Below are 18,958 nucleotides of genomic sequence, written 5' to 3'. Positions count from 1 at the left end.
TCCTCCATCTCTTCAGCCCCCCCCTACGCCTGACAGCCCCCACACGTGACTGCAGAAGGTTACACCAAGCACACACACACACACACACACGTACACTCACACTATAATAAAGTTTCGATTTTTTTTTTTTTTTTTTTTTTACACACGCACACAGCACACAAAATGTCCCGCCCATCCCACTCATCCCAGTCTAGGGCGTACTAAGCTTAGGAGGCTATGTCAGGTTGGTGTGTGTGTTGTAGTGTGTGTGTGTGTGTGGTGTATACACTACAATATACCACACCGCACACCAACCTGACATACACTACACAATGGTGTCCGCTAACAAAATTGGAACCATGTTGCGTTTGGAGAGTCCCTGTGTGCCCAAACATTGGAGCTCCCCAACAAGTGACCCCATTTTGGAAACTAGACCCCCCAAGGCACCTATCTAGATGCATAGTGAGCACTTGGAACCCCCAGGTGCTTCACAAATTGATTCATAAAAATGAAAAAGTGGAAAAAAAAACACTTTTTTATTTTTACGGATTAATTTGTGAAGGACCTGGGGGTTCCAAGTGCTCACTATGCATCTAGATAGGTGCCTTGGGGGGGTCTAGTTTCCAAAATGGGGTCACTTGTGGGGGAGCTCCAATGTTTGGCCACACAGCGGCTCTCCAAACGCGACATGGTGTCCGCTAACAAATTGAATGTAAAATCGGCTCAAATTGTTAGCGGACACCATGTTGCGTTTGGAGAGCCCCTAATGTGCCTAAACAGTGGAGCTCCCCCACAAGTGACCCCATTTTGGAAACTAGACCCCCCAAGGCACCTATCTAGATGCATAGTGAGCACTTGGAACCCCCAGGTGCTTCACAAAATGATCTGTGAAAACAAAAAAGTACTTTTTTTTTTTCACAAAAATTTTCTTTTAGCCTAAATTTTTTAATTTTCACATGGGTAACAGGATAAAATGCATCCTAAAATGTATTGGTCAATTTCTCCTGAGTACACTGATACCTCATATGTGGTCATAAACCACTGTTTGGGCGCATGGCAGGGCTCAGAAGAGAAGGAGCGCCATTTGACTTTTGGAGCTAATTTTCCATTCAAAAAGTAAAATGGCGCTCCTTCCCTTCTGAGCCCTGCCGTGTGCCCAAACAGTGGTTTATGACCACATATGAGGTATCAGTGTACTAAGGAGAAATTGACCAACAAATTTTAGGATGCATTTTATCCTGTTACCCATGTGAAAATTAAAATATTTAGGCTAAAAGAAAATTTTTGTTAGAAAAATAAAAATGTTCATTTTTTTCTTCCATGTGGCTTTAGTTCGTGTGATGCACCTGAAGGGTTAATAATCTTCTTGAATGTAGTTTTGAGTAGCTTGAGGGGTGCAGTTTTTGGAATGGTGTCACTTTTGGGTGTTTTCTGTCATAAAGACCCCTCAAAGGGACATCAAATGTGATGTGGTCACTAAAAAAAATGGTTTTGTAAATTTTGCTGGAAAAAAGATAAATTGCTGATGAACTTTGAACCCTTCAAACTTCCTACCAAAATTTTTTTTTTTCCAAAATTGTGCTGATGTAAAGTAGACATGTGGGAAATGTTATTTATTAACTATTTTGTGTCACATCACTCTCTGGTTTAGTAGAATAAAAATTCAAAATTTGAAAATTGCAAAATTTTCAAATTTTTTCCCATATTTTTGATTTTTTCACAAATAAACGCAAATATTATCGACCTAAATTTAATACTAACATGAAGCCCAATATGTCACGAAAAAACAATCTCAGAATCGCTAGGATCCGTTGAAGTGTTCCAGAGTTTCTACTTCGTAAAGGGACACTGGTCAGAATTGACAAAAATGCCAAGGTCTTTAGGGTCAAAATAGGCTGGGTCCTGAAGGGGTTAAAATGTGAAGAGCTGCAAAATCTGCAGCAGGAACTGTGGGCCATATACTCTCTCTCCACTTGGCTATAGGTAATGTGCCCTTCCTTTTTATGCCTCATTGTGGTCTCGGTGACTTGCCGTTTTGGACCCATATGATTGTGGACCTTTACTAACAGGACCTTGACAATGGTAGTATACTTAACAAAGTGGGTAGACTATACCAGTGGGTAATTCTCTTTATATAGATTGGGCAACAGGCATATGCGGTTCCTATAGTCTCTATATGAGGTACCAGTACTGTAAGTTTCTACAGGTGGATACTGAGCACTAGCACTTTATGCTCCTTCGTTCTATTTTTGATACTAGTCCATTGAATTTGAGCTGTAGGCTAATACCTCACAATATCTCATAATATATGCTTTTAGTCTAACTAGCTCATATATTTAGCCCTTGGTTTGGGACCCACGTATTCGTTCCTGCATAGCTGATAAAAACATTTTCCTGCTTAATTTTTAATGTGTGTGTAAAAAATATTTTTAATGAATTTAATAATAAAATATGCTTTTTAGCTTTCAATTGTGTTATGCACACGCCCGGGCTGAGCGGCGTGTGCGTGTGATTGTAGTGATTCCACTGGACCGTGCCGGAGAGTGAATGCCTGGAGGGGCTTAACTAGGTATTCACCCGATCCGACCAGGGTCACACGACGGCATACGACGCCAGTGCACCAAGGAGGAACCGAGCAAAGGGACCAGGTGCTACTCCAGGACAGACCCCGGACACGGCTGTTGACCCACACAGGGGAATACAGGAACAGACTGGTAGGCTGGCACACAGACTGGTGGGTATAGGCAGGCACGACTGGTATGCAGGCAGGCGGGTAAGCAGGCAGGGGGGTACAGGCAAGCACAGCTAGAGTGCAGACAGGGAGGCACTAGCAGGTAGGAACACAGGCGGGATAGGACCCAGTACACACTGGGACTCAGGAACAATACAGGCAGAGGGGTACAGGCAAGCACAGCTAGAGTGCAGACAGGGAGGCACTAGCAGGTAGGGACACTGGCGGGATAGGACCCAGTACACACTGGGACTCAGGAACAGAGCCACAGATGTGGCGGACAAACACAGCAGAGTGAGGCCGCCCAGAGAGGTGAGCGAGAACAGGGCAGGACAAGGCTGCCTGGAGCGGTAAGCAAGAGTAGAGCAGGACAAGGCCGCCAGGAGCGGTGAACAAAGGATCAGAGCTGAGCGAGACTGCTGGAGCAGGGAGCAAGAGTAAAGCAGGACGAGGCCGCCTGGAGCGGCGAGCAAGAGTGGAGCGAGACTGCCGGAGCAGCGAGCAAAAGGGTCAGAGCGGAGCAAGGCTGCCGGAGCAGCGAGCAAAGGAGTCAGAGCAGGCTAGAACCGTCGGAGCGGTAAGCAAAGGAGTGAGAGCAGGCTAGAACCGCCGGAGCGGTGAGCAAAGGAGTGAGAGCAGGCTAGAACCGCCGGAGCAGTGAGCAAAGGAGTCAGAGCAGGCAAGGCTGAGTAGGGGGGACAGGGCTCTGTTCACACGGAACAGACAGGAAGGGAAAGGCAGAGCCAGACACCCACAGGGTACTTGAAGTGAAGTAGCGAGTGGACCACAAACTCACAAACGGGAGTACAGAGACAACAGGCAGGAGTTAGGTACGAGTTCAGACTCTGCAGAAAAAGGAAAGGAACGGACATAGAGAAAAGACAGATGAAAGATAGGAGAGAGTACAGACTGGAACTGAGTGTACGGACGAGACCGACACAGGAGCGGGACACAGGAGCGGGTCTGGGAATACGGCCCCCAGAGAGGCGGGACGAACAGGCAAGGAGCGTGTTCAGACAGAACAGACAAGATACAGGAGCAGGTCTGGGTAATCGGCCCCCAGAGAGGCGGGACGAACAGGCAAGGAGCGTGTTCAGACAGGACAGACAAGATACAGGAACGGCTCTAGGTAATCGGCCCCTAGAAGGCGGGAGGAACAGGCTAGGAGCGTGTTCAGACAGGCCTGGAAATACAGCCTCCAGGAAAGGCAGCAGGCAAGAGTACACAGACAGGACTCAGTTCAGACACGGGAACTGATACCGCAAGGCAGGAGACAAAGACAGGACTCAGCTCAGACACGGGAACTGATACCGCAAGGCAGGAGACATAGACAGGACTCAGTTCAGACACGGGAACTGATACCGCAAGACAGGAGACAAAGAACGGGACCTGGCATCTTCAGAGTGAAAGCACACACTGAATGAAACACTATGCTCAGGCAGGGATAGATGGGAGCAGCTGAGCTATATACCAGGTGACAGACAGCAATAGGCTGAGGACGCACAAGGGGTGTGACCCACAGCAGGTACAAAAAGCAGGAAGTGATCGGGCGCCGCCCTTAAGCAGCAGAAACAGACACAAACAGACAGCATGGAGGGAAGCCAGAGAGACATTCTGGACTGGAGATCAAGTGCGCGCTCTTGCACAGTGGGAGATGGACCACCATGCAAGGACGCCGCCAGGTATGTTACAGTACCCCCCCCCTTACGCCCCCTCTTCTTCAGGCCTGCCAGAATCTTCCGCAGGGAATTCGAGGACCAGTCGTTCACTTCAAGGAGATCACTTCCACTGTCCACAGGAAAAACTGATCTCATCTGGTTAGCTAGGATGCTACCTCCTATCCAGCCATCCTCAGCAACAGACGAAACGGGTGGAGTACCAGGAACAGCACACAAGGAAGTCTCTCTCCACATATTTTCAGGTGGCACCCCAGAGGGTACAGGAGACAACTGGAAGTCCTTCACCGGGTTGGAGGGGGACAGAGACTTGGGGGTAATCTCTGCTTCGAGGTACATCTTGTCAAGCTCACAGGAAGAAATAGACGGGTTATCAGGTACATAATGAGGAAAAGTCACTGTCTCTTTGTTATCTGGTGGTACCCCGGAGGATTCAGGAAACAACTGGAGGTCCTCCTCCGGGTCAGAAGAGTGCAGAGGCTCAGAGAAAACATCTGCTTCAGATTACACTAGGTCGGACTCACTGGACGAATCAGGCGAGGTATCGGGTACCGAGTATAGGAAAGTCTCTGTCCATTCACCACCAGGTGGCACCCCGAAGGGTTCTGGAGACAACTGGTGGTCCTCCGCCTGGTCAGAGGGGTGTAGAGACTCACGGGTAACCTCTGCTTCAGAGTACACTAGGTCGGACTCACTGGACGAAGCAAGCGAGGTATCAGATCTAGGATATAGGAAAGTCTCTGTCCATTCACCACCAGGTGGCACCCAGAAGGGTTCTGGAGACAACTGGAGGTCCTCTGCCTGGTCGGAGGGGTGTAGAGACTCGGGAGTAACCACTGCTTCGGAGTACACTAGGTTGGACTCAGTGGACGAAGCGAGCGAGGTATCAGGTACAGAGTATAGGAGAGTCTCTGTCCTTTCGCTACCAGGTAGCACCCCGAAGGGTTCTGGAGACAACTGGAGGTCCTCCGCCTGGTCGGAGGAGTGTAGAGACTCGGGAGTAACCTCTGCTTCGGAGTACACTAGGTTGGACTCACTGGACGAAGCGAGCGAGGTATCAGGTACAGAGTATAGGAGAGTCTCTGTCCTTTCGCTACCAGGTAGCACCCCGAAGGGTTCAGGAGACAACTGGAGGTCCTCCGCCTGGTCGGAGGGGTGTAGAGACTCGGGGGTAACTACCACTTTGGGGTACCCATTGTCAGGCTCACAGGACAAAGCGGACAAAGTATCGAGTACCGGGTGTAGAGAAGTCTCTCTCCATTTGTCATCGAGTGGTATCCCGGAGGATTCAGGAGGCAACAGGGGGTCCTCCACCAGGTAGTAGAGGTGCACAGACTCTGAGGTAACCACAGCTTTGGAGCATCCTTGGACATGCACACTGGTTAAAGTGGGTGAAGCATCTGATGCCGGGTGCAGGAAGTTCTCCTGTGTGGAGTCTGGATGGGCAGAAGTCTCTTCGGGCAGGAGAACTGGTGCACTACCCACGCACATTACCCGTTGGGGCTTCTCCGGGATACAGGGAGATGAAGCTTCAGTAGGGACTTCAAGGTTGGGGTCAGGAGGTCTCAGGGAGGACAGACCCTGGCGTGACGGCTTGCCTCTACGTCTAGCACGTCTGGACTGCCTCTTGAGGTTGGGAGAAGTATTCCGGAAAGCGTAGTCACCCTGTGAGGATTCTGGGTGGGCAGTAGTCTCATTGGGCTGGAGGACTATTGCGCTACCCACACACATTACCCGTCGGGGCTGCTCCGGGATATTGGGAAGTGAAGCTTCAGCAGGGGCTTCAGGGTTAGGGTCCTCGAAGACCATACGAAAGGCCACCAGGAAGGCCTGCAGGTCAAGGACGACAGGATCCCATGCTTCCCATAGGGGGGTGACCCATTTCAAGGCATCACCCGCTAGGTAGTCAATCATAAAGGCCACTTTAGCCCAATCGGAAGGAAAATAGAGAGGGTAGGCCTTAAAGTGTAGCATGCATTGCTCCACAAATGCACGACACTGTCTTGGATCCCCATAGTAACGTGGCGGATCCGCAGGAACGAGAGCTGATAGATCCATCTGGACGGTGCGTAATTCGCCTGGAACTCAGCTAAGGAAAAAAAAATTTATTTATTTATTTTAATGCATGTATTCGCTGGAAAACTTCTCAGAGAGCGAAGGCCGTGGGGCTCAACGGGAACCATGGCCTGAGCATGCTGTTATGCACACGCCCGGGCTGAGCGGCGTGTGCGTGTGATTGTAGTGATTCCACTGGACCGTGCCGGAGAGTGAATGCCTGGAGGGGCTTAACTAGGTATTCACCCGATCCGACCAGGGTCACACGACGGCATACGACGCCAGTGCACCAAGGAGGAACCGAGCAAAGGGACCAGGTGCTACTCCAGGACAGACCCCGGACACGGCTGTTGACCCACACAGGGGAATACAGGAACAGACTGGTAGGCTGGCACACAGACTGGTGGGTATAGGCAGGCACGACTGGTATGCAGGCAGGCGGGTAAGCAGGTAGGGGGGTACAGGCAAGCACAGCTAGAGTGCAGACAGGGAGGCACTAGCAGGTAGGAACACAGGCGGGATAGGACCCAGTACACACTGGGACTCAGGAACAATACAGGCAGAGGGGTACAGGCAAGCACAGCTAGAGTGCAGACAGGGAGGCACTAGCAGGTAGGGACACTGGCGGGATAGGACCCAGTACACACTGGGACTCAGGAACAGAGCCACAGATGTGGCGGACAAACACAGCAGAGTGAGGCCGCCCAGAGAGGTGAGCGAGAACAGGGCAGGACAAGGCCGCCTGGAGCGGTGAGCAAGAGTAGAGCAGGACAAGGCCGCCAGGAGCGGTGAACAAAGGATCAGAGCTGAGCGAGACTGCTGGAGCAGTGAGCAAGAGTAAAGCAGGACGAGGCCGCCTGAAGCGGCGAGCAAGAGTGGAGCGAGACTGCCGGAGCAGCGAGCAAAAGGGTCAGAGCGGAGCAAGGCTGCCGGAGCAGCGAGCAAAGGAGTCAGAGCAGGCTAGAACCGCCGGAGCGGTAAGCAAAGGAGTGAGAGCAGGCTAGAACCGCCGGAGCGGTGAGCAAAGGAGTGAGAGCAGGCTAGAACCGCCGGAGCAGTGAGCAAAGGAGTCAGAGCAGGCAAGGCTGAGTAGGGGGGACAGGGCTCTGTTCACACGGAACAGACAGGAAGGGAAAGGCAGAGCCAGACACCCACAGGGTACTTGAAGTGAAGTAGCAAGTGGACCACAAACTCACAAACGGGAGTACAGAGACAACAGGCAGGAGTTAGGTACGAGTTCAGACTCTGCAGAAAAAGGAAAGGAACGGACATAGAGAAAAGACAGATGAAAGATAGGAGAGAGTACAGACTGGAACTGAGTGTACGGACAAGACCGACACAGGAGCGGGACACAGGAGCGGGTCTGGGAATACGGCCCCCAGAGAGGCGGGACGAACAGGCAAGGAGCGTGTTCAGACAGAACAGACAAGATACAGGAGCAGGTCTGGGTAATCGGCCCCCAGAGAGGCGGGAGACAAGATACAGGAGCAGGTCTGGGTAATCGGCCCCCAGAGAGGCGGGACGAACAGGCAAGGAGCGTGTTCAGACAGGACAGACAAGATACAGGAACGGCTCTAGGTAATCGGCCCCTAGAAGGCGGGAGGAACAGGCTAGGAGCGTGTTCAGACAGGCCTGGAAATACTGCCTCCAGGAAAGGCAGCAGGCAAGAGTACACAGACAGGACTCAGTTCAGACACGGGAACTGATACCGCAAGGCAGGAGACAAAGACAGGACTCAGCACAGACACGGGAACTGATACCGCAAGGCAGGAGACATAGACAGGACTCAGTTCAGACACGGGAACTGATACCGCAAGACAGGAGACAAAGAACGGGACCTGGCATCTTCAGAGTGAAAGCACACACTGAATGAAACACTATGCTCAGGCAGGGATAGATGGGAGCAGCTGAGCTATATACCAGGTGACAGACAGCAATAGGCTGAGGACACACAAGGGGTGTGACCCACAGCAGGTACAAAAAGCAGGAAGTGATCGGGCGCCGCCCTTAAGCAGCAGAAACAGACACAAACAGACAGCATGGAGGGAAGCCAGAGAGACATTCTGGACTGGAGATCAAGTGCGCGCTCTTGCACAGTGGGAGATGGACCACCATGCAAGGACGCCGCCAGGTATGTTACAAATTGTGTCGTGTCTCCAGTTTATCCCTGTTTGCAGCTTTAAGGGATAATGTGCTTTGTTACATAAATTGCTTGGAGTGACTATATTCAGTTTTGTGACAGATGTTGGTTAAACCTGCACTCATGTAGAGACCAAAGACAGGATACAGATTCCCAACACATATCAGGACTATAAGGTTCCCGGGACATTCACATGTTCCTCTTCCAATGTGGTGTACTTAATCCTGTGCACTATATGTCCTATTGGGGGTCTCTATGTGGGAGAAACTGGCCAGAAACTGAGAGCAAGGATGAGGTCTCATCGCCACACGATTACAGATAAAAAAAACTATGTACTGGTGGCCAAACATTTCTGTGACTCTGGACACAACATCAACAATATGAAAGTTGTCATATTAAAAGGCAACTCTAAATCACAAAAACACAGAAGAGTTTGGGAATACAAACTGATTAGGGTCTTTGACACCATCCACACAGGAATAAATCTGTCAGGAGGATTCATGTCTCATTACAAAATCTGAGGAATCTGCTCCAGAGACAGTGAGGGCACCAGGCCTCTGATCTTACATGAATATTGGGACCATAAAACTTTCACACCACTAATCTAATCCAATTAAGGATTCACTGTCTAAGCTCAATTTGTTTGTTTATTTAAATGTCACTTTATTATGCCATGCATCTGCTTTTTTTTTTTTTTCTTTTTTGTGTATGCATATATTTGTCTTTCGTCATATATCTTGTTATACCATGCCTGAGGAAGAGACCTAAGTTGTCTCGAAAGCTTGCTTTGTAACATCATTTATTTTATTTTTGTTAGCCATTAAAAGGTATCATAACTACAAGATTATCTTGTTTTTCCCACTGAGAGCAGTATTTTTTCAACTGGCTAACACGGTACCAAACCCCTTTTTTACTTTTAACTACTGTATATATCAGATGATGCCTATGTTATAGCGGGAAGTTGCTCCTTTGCTATGTATGTAGTGATTACTATACGATTATCTCGCAGTGATACATGAAGCATCCTGTGAGTATAAATGATGCATTATATAAGAATTGCTCTCTTCCTCTCCTGGTGTCATGTCAGATGGCTGCGGCTCTGGTGAACAGGAGATCTCCGCATCCTCTTCCCTTCTCAGCCCACACTATATGTTCCCGGCGCAGACTACACACATGTCCAGAATGCAAATCTATACGTATGAGTCACCGCAGCGAGGAGAATGGATCCAGCCGCACACAAGGAGGGAGCAGCGTCTTCAGCCTCGTTCTGTGTGTGCAATTAGACAGATATGTGAGCAGCATGCTGGATGCTGCCGGGGCTGGGGACAGTACATCTATTTTAGTCCATTTATTCATGCCTGTATGAGACTTTGCTGTCACCCCCTTCCCGTATCTGCTGTAGCATCAGCCATTCCTGCCGATTATGCTCAATAAGGCTAAGACACAGGTAACTGGGATGTGTTAAAAAGAATGAACAAAATAAATTAATTAAAGAATGAATATAATAACTTATTAGTATAAAATTATACAGAGGTATAATAGGTTTCCTGTGAATCATTGACTTGGGATGAACATGGAATATGTGCAGATTACAGTGCAATGGACCAGGGATGGGATTCAGATTGTCGTCCCCAGTTCAGATGAGCAGTTGTTAAAATTACAACCAGTTCGCTGATCCAGGAAAAAACGGTACTCGACCAAGTGGTGTTCCGTTCTTCATCCCTGCGAGTAATGCGTCAAGGATGGAGTGGAGCGACCACACCGCTCATACTCCAGGAGAGACAAGCATCCTCTGCAGAGCGCAGTCTGGAGAGTACGTTAATAGTTGGGGTGAAGGATTGAGACAAAGCCTGTACAGAACACTCCACACCGCACACACTGGCAGAGCATCATTCTTCATATGTGCCACCTCTGCAAACTCTCTTCTTCCACTTGTTTTGACGCCTTATCTTACGTGCTCCCCTCCCACTTGTCCAAAATTACACTCTCTGCCGCTTCTTCTTGGGGTGATGCAGGGGTGCAGTGAGAGCCTGCCTGGCTGCCAATGATCTAAATAAGTACAGCAGACAGATGTTACTTTAACATCTCAGTTGATGCCGCTTCACCTCATGTTCCTATGCAGAGCGCAGCAGTCAAGATGAGTTTATCATGAGATGTCAAAGCTCTCGGTATGATGAAGTGACCTTTGTCATCTCAGTCGCTGGTTCTTTTGCAGATCGCATCAGTCAAGATGAGTTTATCATGAGATGTCAAAGCTTTCAGTATGAAGTGATCTTTGTCATCTTAGTCACTGGTTCCTATGCAGAGTGCAGCAGTCAAGATGAGTTTATCATGAGATGTCAAAGCTCTCAGTATGATGAAGTGATCTTTGTCATCTCAGTCGTTGCCATTCGTTCCTTTGTAGAGTGCAGCAGTCAAGATGAGTTTATCATAAGATATCAAAGCTCTCAGTATAATGAAGTGATCTTTGTCATCTCAGTCACTGGCACTGGTTTCTTTACAGAGTGCAGCAGTCAAGATGAGTTTATCACAAGATATCAAAGCTCTCAGTATGAAGAAGTGATCTTTGTCATCTCAGTCGCTGCCACTGGTTCCATTACAAAGCACAACATTATATGAGTATCTCATTTTCTCTGAACAGTTTGCATCCAAGATGACAAAACTCACTTTATTAAACTGCGAGCTTTGTCATCTCAGTTGTTGCCTATGCAGAGCATTAAAAATTAATCTCAACTGCTGCGCCAGATCTGCATAGGCAGCAACTGAGATGACAAATTGCTGAGGCTGAATTTATTGGGAAATGCAGTGGCAGTGGTATATTGGGGTAATTGCTACCACGTTATCTGTAGTCAGAGAATCATCACTGTGTTATCTGTGATATTACATAGGACTGCAGGTAACATCTACTACATTTGCTGAAATGGCAATGTGTCTTAATTTTATTCAATAAAGAACTTCTTTCATATAAAATCCCTTATAAGTCTCTTGGACAATTTTCTCACAATGGATGTTAAGCCTCCAACAGGGGTAGACATATTGGTGCAAGGTGTAAGGGGCCCAATAGGTAAGTGGCCCACTTACACTGCGAAAGCATGTGGAATTGTGCATCATGTTTATGTTTTTCTTACACAGGGGCCTCTTCTGTCTGTGTCCATTCCTTGTTTACTAGTCTATAACTACCTTGTAAAGACCTGGAGACCTTGATAATGTGCACCACATTAGCTCTCATCACATTACCGGTCACCGGAGAGTCTCTATGGATTATGTACAGGGGCACAGTGATAACTGAGCTGAGTTCTGTGCCAGTAGGGATACCTAAGTAAATAGAAGACCGAGCCAAACCCATAATCTCAAACACCTTGACCTACACTCACTCTCTGAATCCCTCCTCCCTCTTACAGACATAAATTCCTTACACGACGTTGATGTTGCTGCTGCTTTATATAACACCACAACAGCTGCAGCTCTCGACTCGGTCGCCCCTCTCACACATACCAAAGCTCGCACATTCAATAGGCAACCCTGGCACACCAACCTGACTAAAGAACTGCGACGGGCCTCCAGGGTTGCTGAGCGGAGATGGAAAAGGTCCCACTCCAACGAACACTTCATTGCATTCAAACAATCCCTCACTACTTTCAAGTCCACACTCACAACAGCAAAACAAACCAACTTCTCATCTCTCATATCCTCCCTGTCTCACAACCCTAAACAGCTATTCAACACTTTCAATTCCCTCCTCCGTCCCCCAGCGCCTCCTCCCGCTCCTCTCATCTCATCTGAAGAGTTTGCCTCATTCTTCAAGCAGAAGATTGACAACATCAGACAAAGCTTTTGCCTAAAGTCCCCACAGTCCCTCTTCATATCTATTCAGCCTTCCTCCTCCAAACATTACAGAAGATCAAATTTCCTCTTTACTCTCCAAATCACATCTCACCACCTGCGAACTTGACCCAATCCCGTCCCACGTCATCCCTAACCTTACTACAGTCTTCATCCCAACCCTAAACCACCTCTTCAACCTGTCACTAACAACCAGTGTCTTCCCCTCATGTTTCAAACACGCCTCAATCACACCCATTTTAAAAAAGCCCTCCTTTGACCCATCCTCTCCGACTAGCTATCGCCCCATATCACTTCTCCCCTATGCCTCAAAACTACTGGAACAACACGTTCACCTTGAACTGTCCTCCCATCTCTCCTCATGTTCTCTTTTCGACCGCTTACAATCTGGCTTCCGACCGCATCACTCCACTGAAACTGCCCTAACTAAAGTTACCAACGACCTACTAACCACCAAATCCAAGCGACGCTACTCTGTCCTCTTCCTCCTGGACCTGTCATCTGCCTTCGACACAGTCGACCATTCCCTCTTACTACAGACTCTCTCAACTCTTGGCATCACAGACTTGGCCCTATCTTGGATCTCTTCATACCTAACAGACCGGACATTTAGCGTCTCCCACTCACACACCACCTCCTCATCTCGCCCCCTATCTGTCGGTGTCCCCCAAGGTTCAGTTCTAGGACCCCTGCTCTTCTCCATCTACACTTTTGGCCTGGGACAGCTCATAGAGTCTTACGGGTTTCAGTGCCACCATTATGCTGATGACACAGATCTACCTCTCTGGACCCGATATCAACTCCTTACTAACTAGAATCCCACAATGTCTGCCTGCTATTTCATCCTTCTTCTCTGATAGATTTCTAAAACTTAACATGGAAAAAACTGAATTCATCATCTTTCCCCCACCTCACTCAGACCCCCCCATCTGACTTATCCATCAAAGTTAATGGCTCCCCAGTCCCACAAGCGCGCTGCCTCGGGGTAACCCTGGACTCTGATCTCTCCTTCAAACCACTTATCCAAACCCTTTCCACTTCCTGCCGACTCCAACTCAAAAATATCTCCTGCATCCGCACATTCTTCAGCAAAAAACACTAGTGCATGCCCTCATCATCTCTCGCCTCGGCTACTGCTACCTCCTGCTCTGTGGCCTCCCTTCTAACACTTTCGCACCCCTCCAATCTATCCTATACTCTGCTGCCCGACTAATCCACCTGTCCCCCCCCCTATTCCCCGGCCTCTCCCCTCTTTCAATCCCTACACTGGCTCCCCATTGCCCAGAGACTCCAGTTCAAAACCCTAACCATGGCATACAAAGCCATCCACAGCCTGTCTCCTCCATACATCTGTGACCTAGTCTCCCTGTACATACCTGCACGCAACCTCCGATCCTCACAAGATCTCCTTCTCTACTCCCCTCTTATCTCCTCTTCCCACAATCGCATACAAGATTTCTCCCGTGCATCCCCCCTACTTTGGAACTCTCTACCCCAAAACATCAGACTCTCGCCGACCGTGGAAACCTTCAAAAGGAACCTGAAGACCCACCTCTTCCGACAAGCCTACAACCTGCAGTAACCCTCGCTCCACCATACCGCTCCACACCAGCTCTACCCTCACCTACTGTATCCTCACCCATCCCTTGTAGACTGTCAGCCCTCGCGGGCAGGGTCCTTTCTCCCCCTGTACCATTCGCTGACTCGATTTGTTAAGATTATTGTTAGTGTTTTTGCTATGTATACCCTCATTTTCACATGTAAAGCGCCATGGAATAAGGGGTGCTATAATAATAATAATAATAATAATCCAAAACTTTCCTCTTCATTAAATAGTTTGTTTCTAATGGTGATCATGGTGGAGTTTACTACGGGCACCACATTGGTCCCCTGGGTAAATCTTAGCCTGTTGTGCAAAGCCCTTTTATTTGTGATGAAAGTTAACAGAGGGAAGCAGCAACACAAGTCACACTTGGAGACTCTGATTTTTCCCTTTTTCTTTTTTTATGTGACCAGGTCCATCCATGACAGACGTCCTCTGCAGACATGGGCTCCCTGGACGATGCAGATGAGCAGCACAATCTGCAGGTGGGGATGGATCCATCGCAGGATTTAGAGAGGGACACTCAGTACAGCTGGGCCGCGCTGTGGAACATACTGACCATTGGGGGTAGTATCTGTCTCCTCGTCCTTTCCCAGATATTGGTAAGTCACATGCAGCAGGTATGATACAGTCAGTGATGTAGTGTGGGGTGGGGGCACAGGGGCAGTTACCAGGGGACGCTCCAAAGATTTTTAAGTTAGGGCTATGGCTAGGGTTGACATTGGGCTTAAGGCCAGTGTTAGGGTTAGGGCTACGGTAAGGGTTGGATTTTGGCTTAAAGGCTAGTGTTAGGGTTAGGGAAACGGTTAGGGTTCGGTTTAGGCTTGACGGCTAGTGCTAGGGTTAGGGAAATGGTTAGGGTTGAGATTTACGCTTAAAGGCTAGTGTTAGCTAAAATAGTTATATAAAATCCCTACAAAAACAGTCAATAGATTAGGAAGCACTAAATACATATTTTGCCCTGAGCGCTGGGCGCCCACGCTACGCCACTGGATATAATGTATGCCTCTGCTGAATTGCTACATATGCATGGTCTACTATTACAGGTGCCATAATGCTACGTAGTCACTCAGTAGACAGTGCCTTTCATGACCAGATAAACAGTGCACACAGTGCACATATAGCACCTATGTATGCTGCATGACATGCCCTAGTACATTCAGCACCAGTTTACCTAATACTGGGCCAGATTGTAGCTACAGAAGCATTTTACTTCAAACTGTATCCAATGCAGAATTATTTACTTGCCCAGATAATACAAAAGGCTAGTCACATTCTCCCCTGAAGTGCAGAGATAGTGCTGCACATAGCATCCAGATAACACAAATATCCATTATCCACATGAAGTGCTCAAATAACGCATCCTGCTCCCATCTGCTGCGTACAGTGCCCAAATAATACATACAAAATCCATTTCCTCCATGAGGTGCTCAGATAGGGCATATAACAGCATATAACGCCCATGTATGCCCAGATAATACACATCCATTCTTCTCATAAAATGACCAAATAATGTGTAGCACCCTGAGGATTCGGCTGCTACAGGGGTATTGCACCTCAAACCAGAGGTGTGATATTCCACTCCCGGGTAAGGATGGAGTGTGGAACTGAGCTCGGTAGGCTGCATGCACTACACACATCCCATTTCCGGGGAACAGGCCGACGGTACTCCCACTTAGAAATGTGCAGGTACGACCGAGTCTGTTCCTGGCTGGAGTGGGAGGGGGGTGGTACATCCCAAGTAGTGTAGGGGCAGATAGGGGGAGCAGCCTGGGTAAAGATAGGAGCTCATTGGGTGCTGGTCACCTGAGCTCACACATAGAGGGTGTATATAAGGTGGGCACCAACTAAGAACAGGGTCAGATGCAGAGAACAAGTCAGCAAGCAGAAGAGACGAAAGACCCAGAGTGAGAGAGGAGAAGAGAAAGAGAGACCCAGAGGGGGAAACAGCAGAAAAGGACTCCAAGATCCCAACTTAAATCCCCGGGTGAAGAGTCGGCACAGGGTACCGGATCCCAAGCTGGTGGGGGCAGAAAACACACCCTAGCCAGAGACCGGAGACCGTGGGCAGCGTTTGCCACGGTCACCCATCACATCCACCCCGAAGGCACACCACATGAAGGGTCAGGGAACCCAGGGCCAAAGGTGTCCCAACAGAAGGCCCGAGGGAGCTGGACCTAGGTGGATCACTGGTGGGGACGGCCAGAGAACGGGACAGAAGGAGAGCTCAGGGCCACGCTCCGGACTTGTTTGGGGGTTGGCTGGATCCAGGACCTGGTGGACGCAGCACGGCTCGGGTGGTCACTCGAAGCTGGAGTGACCAGTACAACATCTGCAGTAAGTAAACACCCTTAACTGCACAACCCGACTCTATCTTCATTGCCGTCTGCACTGCACCACCACAACCCCCATCCTCTGCACCTGTCCCCCCTGAGGCTATACCCCTCCCGTTGGGGGTTATCCCACCAAGCTGCGCACCCACCATCAGCCTCAGCGGACCCTGCTGCAGCGGCGGCCACAGTGACCGCATCACAACGGGTGACGTAGTCGACACAAAAGAACTCTTAATAACATCTGTAGGACTGCCACATAACACTGAGCTTGACGCCCTGGGCACGGGCCGGGTCACAGCCGCTCGGAGACTACAACCCCCCATCTGATCCGGTGCCGGGTATTCCCCTCAAAAAGGAATATGTCCCAGGGGGCGCGTCAACTTCATACAGTCCTTATATTGCACACAGTGCCCAGATCTATTTGCAAGTGCTCAGGTAATGTATACCACATCCATTTAATGATTGCAATGCCCAAATAGTACATACAACAGTAATTGTCTCCATAAACTGCCCAGATAGTGCAATCAGTGCGCAAATAATACATACAAAATTCCCATATAATACAAACATGCTCAAATACTACATGCTGCACCTATTAAAGAGAACCTATAACCTCACTTATATAGTTGTACTTCTATTCCCCACAAAGTAATTATTCTTGAGTGTCTTTTCTTTTAAATAGCTTGTTTTTTTGTGTTCATTTTAGCCATATAATATGCCGAAAAGAATTTATAACTGGTGGGGTTAAATAGCAACAAAAAAAAAATGTTATGCTACCAAATGACTTGGTAATATGATTTCCCAGGTCAGTTCGATTATGGCGATACCAAATTTTTATAGTTTATACTTTTTTTTTATTCAATAACTTTAAAAAAAATCTGAACTTTCTAGAAAAAAGATTTTGGTTTGTGTGGCTATTTTGCCATTTTCTGAAACCCATAACCTTTTTTATTTTTTAGGTCGGAGGGCTTGTGTTTTGCAAGACAGACTCATTTTTATTGCATTTTTGAGTACATGAAATGCTTCTACTGCTTTTTTTTTGCATATTTATAGGGAGGCATTGTGACCGAATAACGTCAGTTTTCACATTTGGATTTTTTTTCCATTTTACTTTTATGTTGTATTTTTAAGCTGGGGATTTTATATACAGATAGATAGATAGATAGATAGATAGATAGATAGATAGATAGATAGATAGATAGATTTTTTTTTTTGCTTTATTTGTTTACTCCCATTAGGAGACTTAAACCTTTGATCCTTAGATTGCTTGTAGAGTAAATGATGGTCCTCACAAGAGTACCAAGATGGCAGTCATTGGGTTTTCAGCAAGTCCCCGGCTGCTATGGCAAGTCATCAGGACTAGGGATGAGCGAGTATGCTCAGATAAGGAGTTATCTGAGCGTGCTCGGGTTCGAATAGAGGTTCTGGAGTGCTCGAGTCAAATGCTTGGGTACCTGCTGCCACATGTATCGTGACTGATAGACAGCCACTAAACATGCGGAGAATGCCTGTGTATCAGCCACGATAAATGCGGCTGCGAGTACCCGAGCACGTCGGCACTTCTATCTGAACCCAAACACGCTTGGATAACTCCTTATCCGAGCATGCTCGCTCATCCCTAATAAGGACCCCGAGATCACATCGCAGGGGTGCTGTTGGATGCCCAAAATGGCATGCCACCTGGATGCGTGTTTTAAATCTCTCTGTCAGATGGGTTAAACAGAAGCAATTGGAGCTAGCTCCTGTCGCTGCTGGTAGAGGCAGATTTAGCTGTATAACGCAGTCAGCACCTACCATGTGTGGAGTGGGTGCAGCTCCTGAGCCCCCTCCATACACCCTCACCTGGCGTGGGATGTATATGTACATCGCACATCAGTAAAGGGGTTAAATCTGCATTTTGCTTTTCTGCTAATATTCCACCTCGAAATTTATGAATAAGTTAACAACTGGGTGTTGCCATTCCTCTTGTCAAAAAGGGCATGTTTGACTCAAGCTGCACTGATTGGATAGCAGCAGATTATAAGAACACACTTCTAACTGGTAGTGATGAGCGAGCATGCTCGCTACTGCTCGGTGCTCACCCGAGCATCTCACTGCTCGACATGCTTGGCGCTCGCCGAGTATTTCCGGGTTGCTCGGTGGGAGCTCGGGTCCCCTCCCTGCATGTTTGGCCCTCTTTACAGAGCCAGTGAACATGCAGGGATTGACTGCCACTCACTGTAATGCCGTAGCCATGTTGGTTGTGGCATTACAGTGATTGGCTGGCCTCACAGAGTCATCAGGTCTATATCAGACCTGGCGCCGCCATGCTTGTCACAGTCACTCCAGAATCAGGCAGAGTAGGGAGAGGTGCTGCAGAGCTAGGGAGAGATTTGCTTGTTTCTAGTTAGTGTAGGTGTACAGACTATATTAGAGACACATATCCATCTCAACAAACAGTCCTTCTGAGGACTAATCCATCTGCAGAGATATCAGGCAGGCAGTGTATAGGCAGGCAGGGTATATAGCAGACTGCAGTGCATATAGCAAGAGGGTCCATTCCAGTTCTGTCTGCTGCTTTTACAGATATTTGTAGAAATAGCCCCAGGTATCAAGGGC

The 18,958-nt window shown here is 48.3% G+C and overlaps 1 protein-coding gene across 3 annotated transcripts in view; it reads left to right on the top strand.

Moving 5' to 3' along the window:
• Positions 1–18,958, top strand: part of PTPN5 (protein tyrosine phosphatase non-receptor type 5) — a 112,594-nt gene that overhangs the window by 70,958 nt on the left and 22,678 nt on the right. For all 3 annotated transcript variants that reach the window (XM_073658215.1, XM_073658216.1, XM_073658214.1), the window contains one exon: positions 14,441–14,629. In XM_073658215.1, coding sequence (XP_073514316.1) covers positions 14,471–14,629 — 159 coding nt within the window. In that variant the 5' untranslated portion in view covers positions 14,441–14,470. The remainder of the gene's footprint in view (positions 1–14,440; positions 14,630–18,958) is intronic.

Source organism: Phyllobates terribilis, unplaced genomic scaffold (genome assembly GCF_046119375.1).
Source record: "Phyllobates terribilis strain yellow unplaced genomic scaffold, ASM4611937v1 Scaffold_13__5_contigs__length_258822181, whole genome shotgun sequence".
Taxonomy (NCBI): domain Eukaryota; kingdom Metazoa; phylum Chordata; class Amphibia; order Anura; family Dendrobatidae; genus Phyllobates; species Phyllobates terribilis.
The sequence above is the reverse complement of the archived record's forward strand: the minus strand, read 5'-3'. Positions and strand labels throughout refer to the sequence as shown.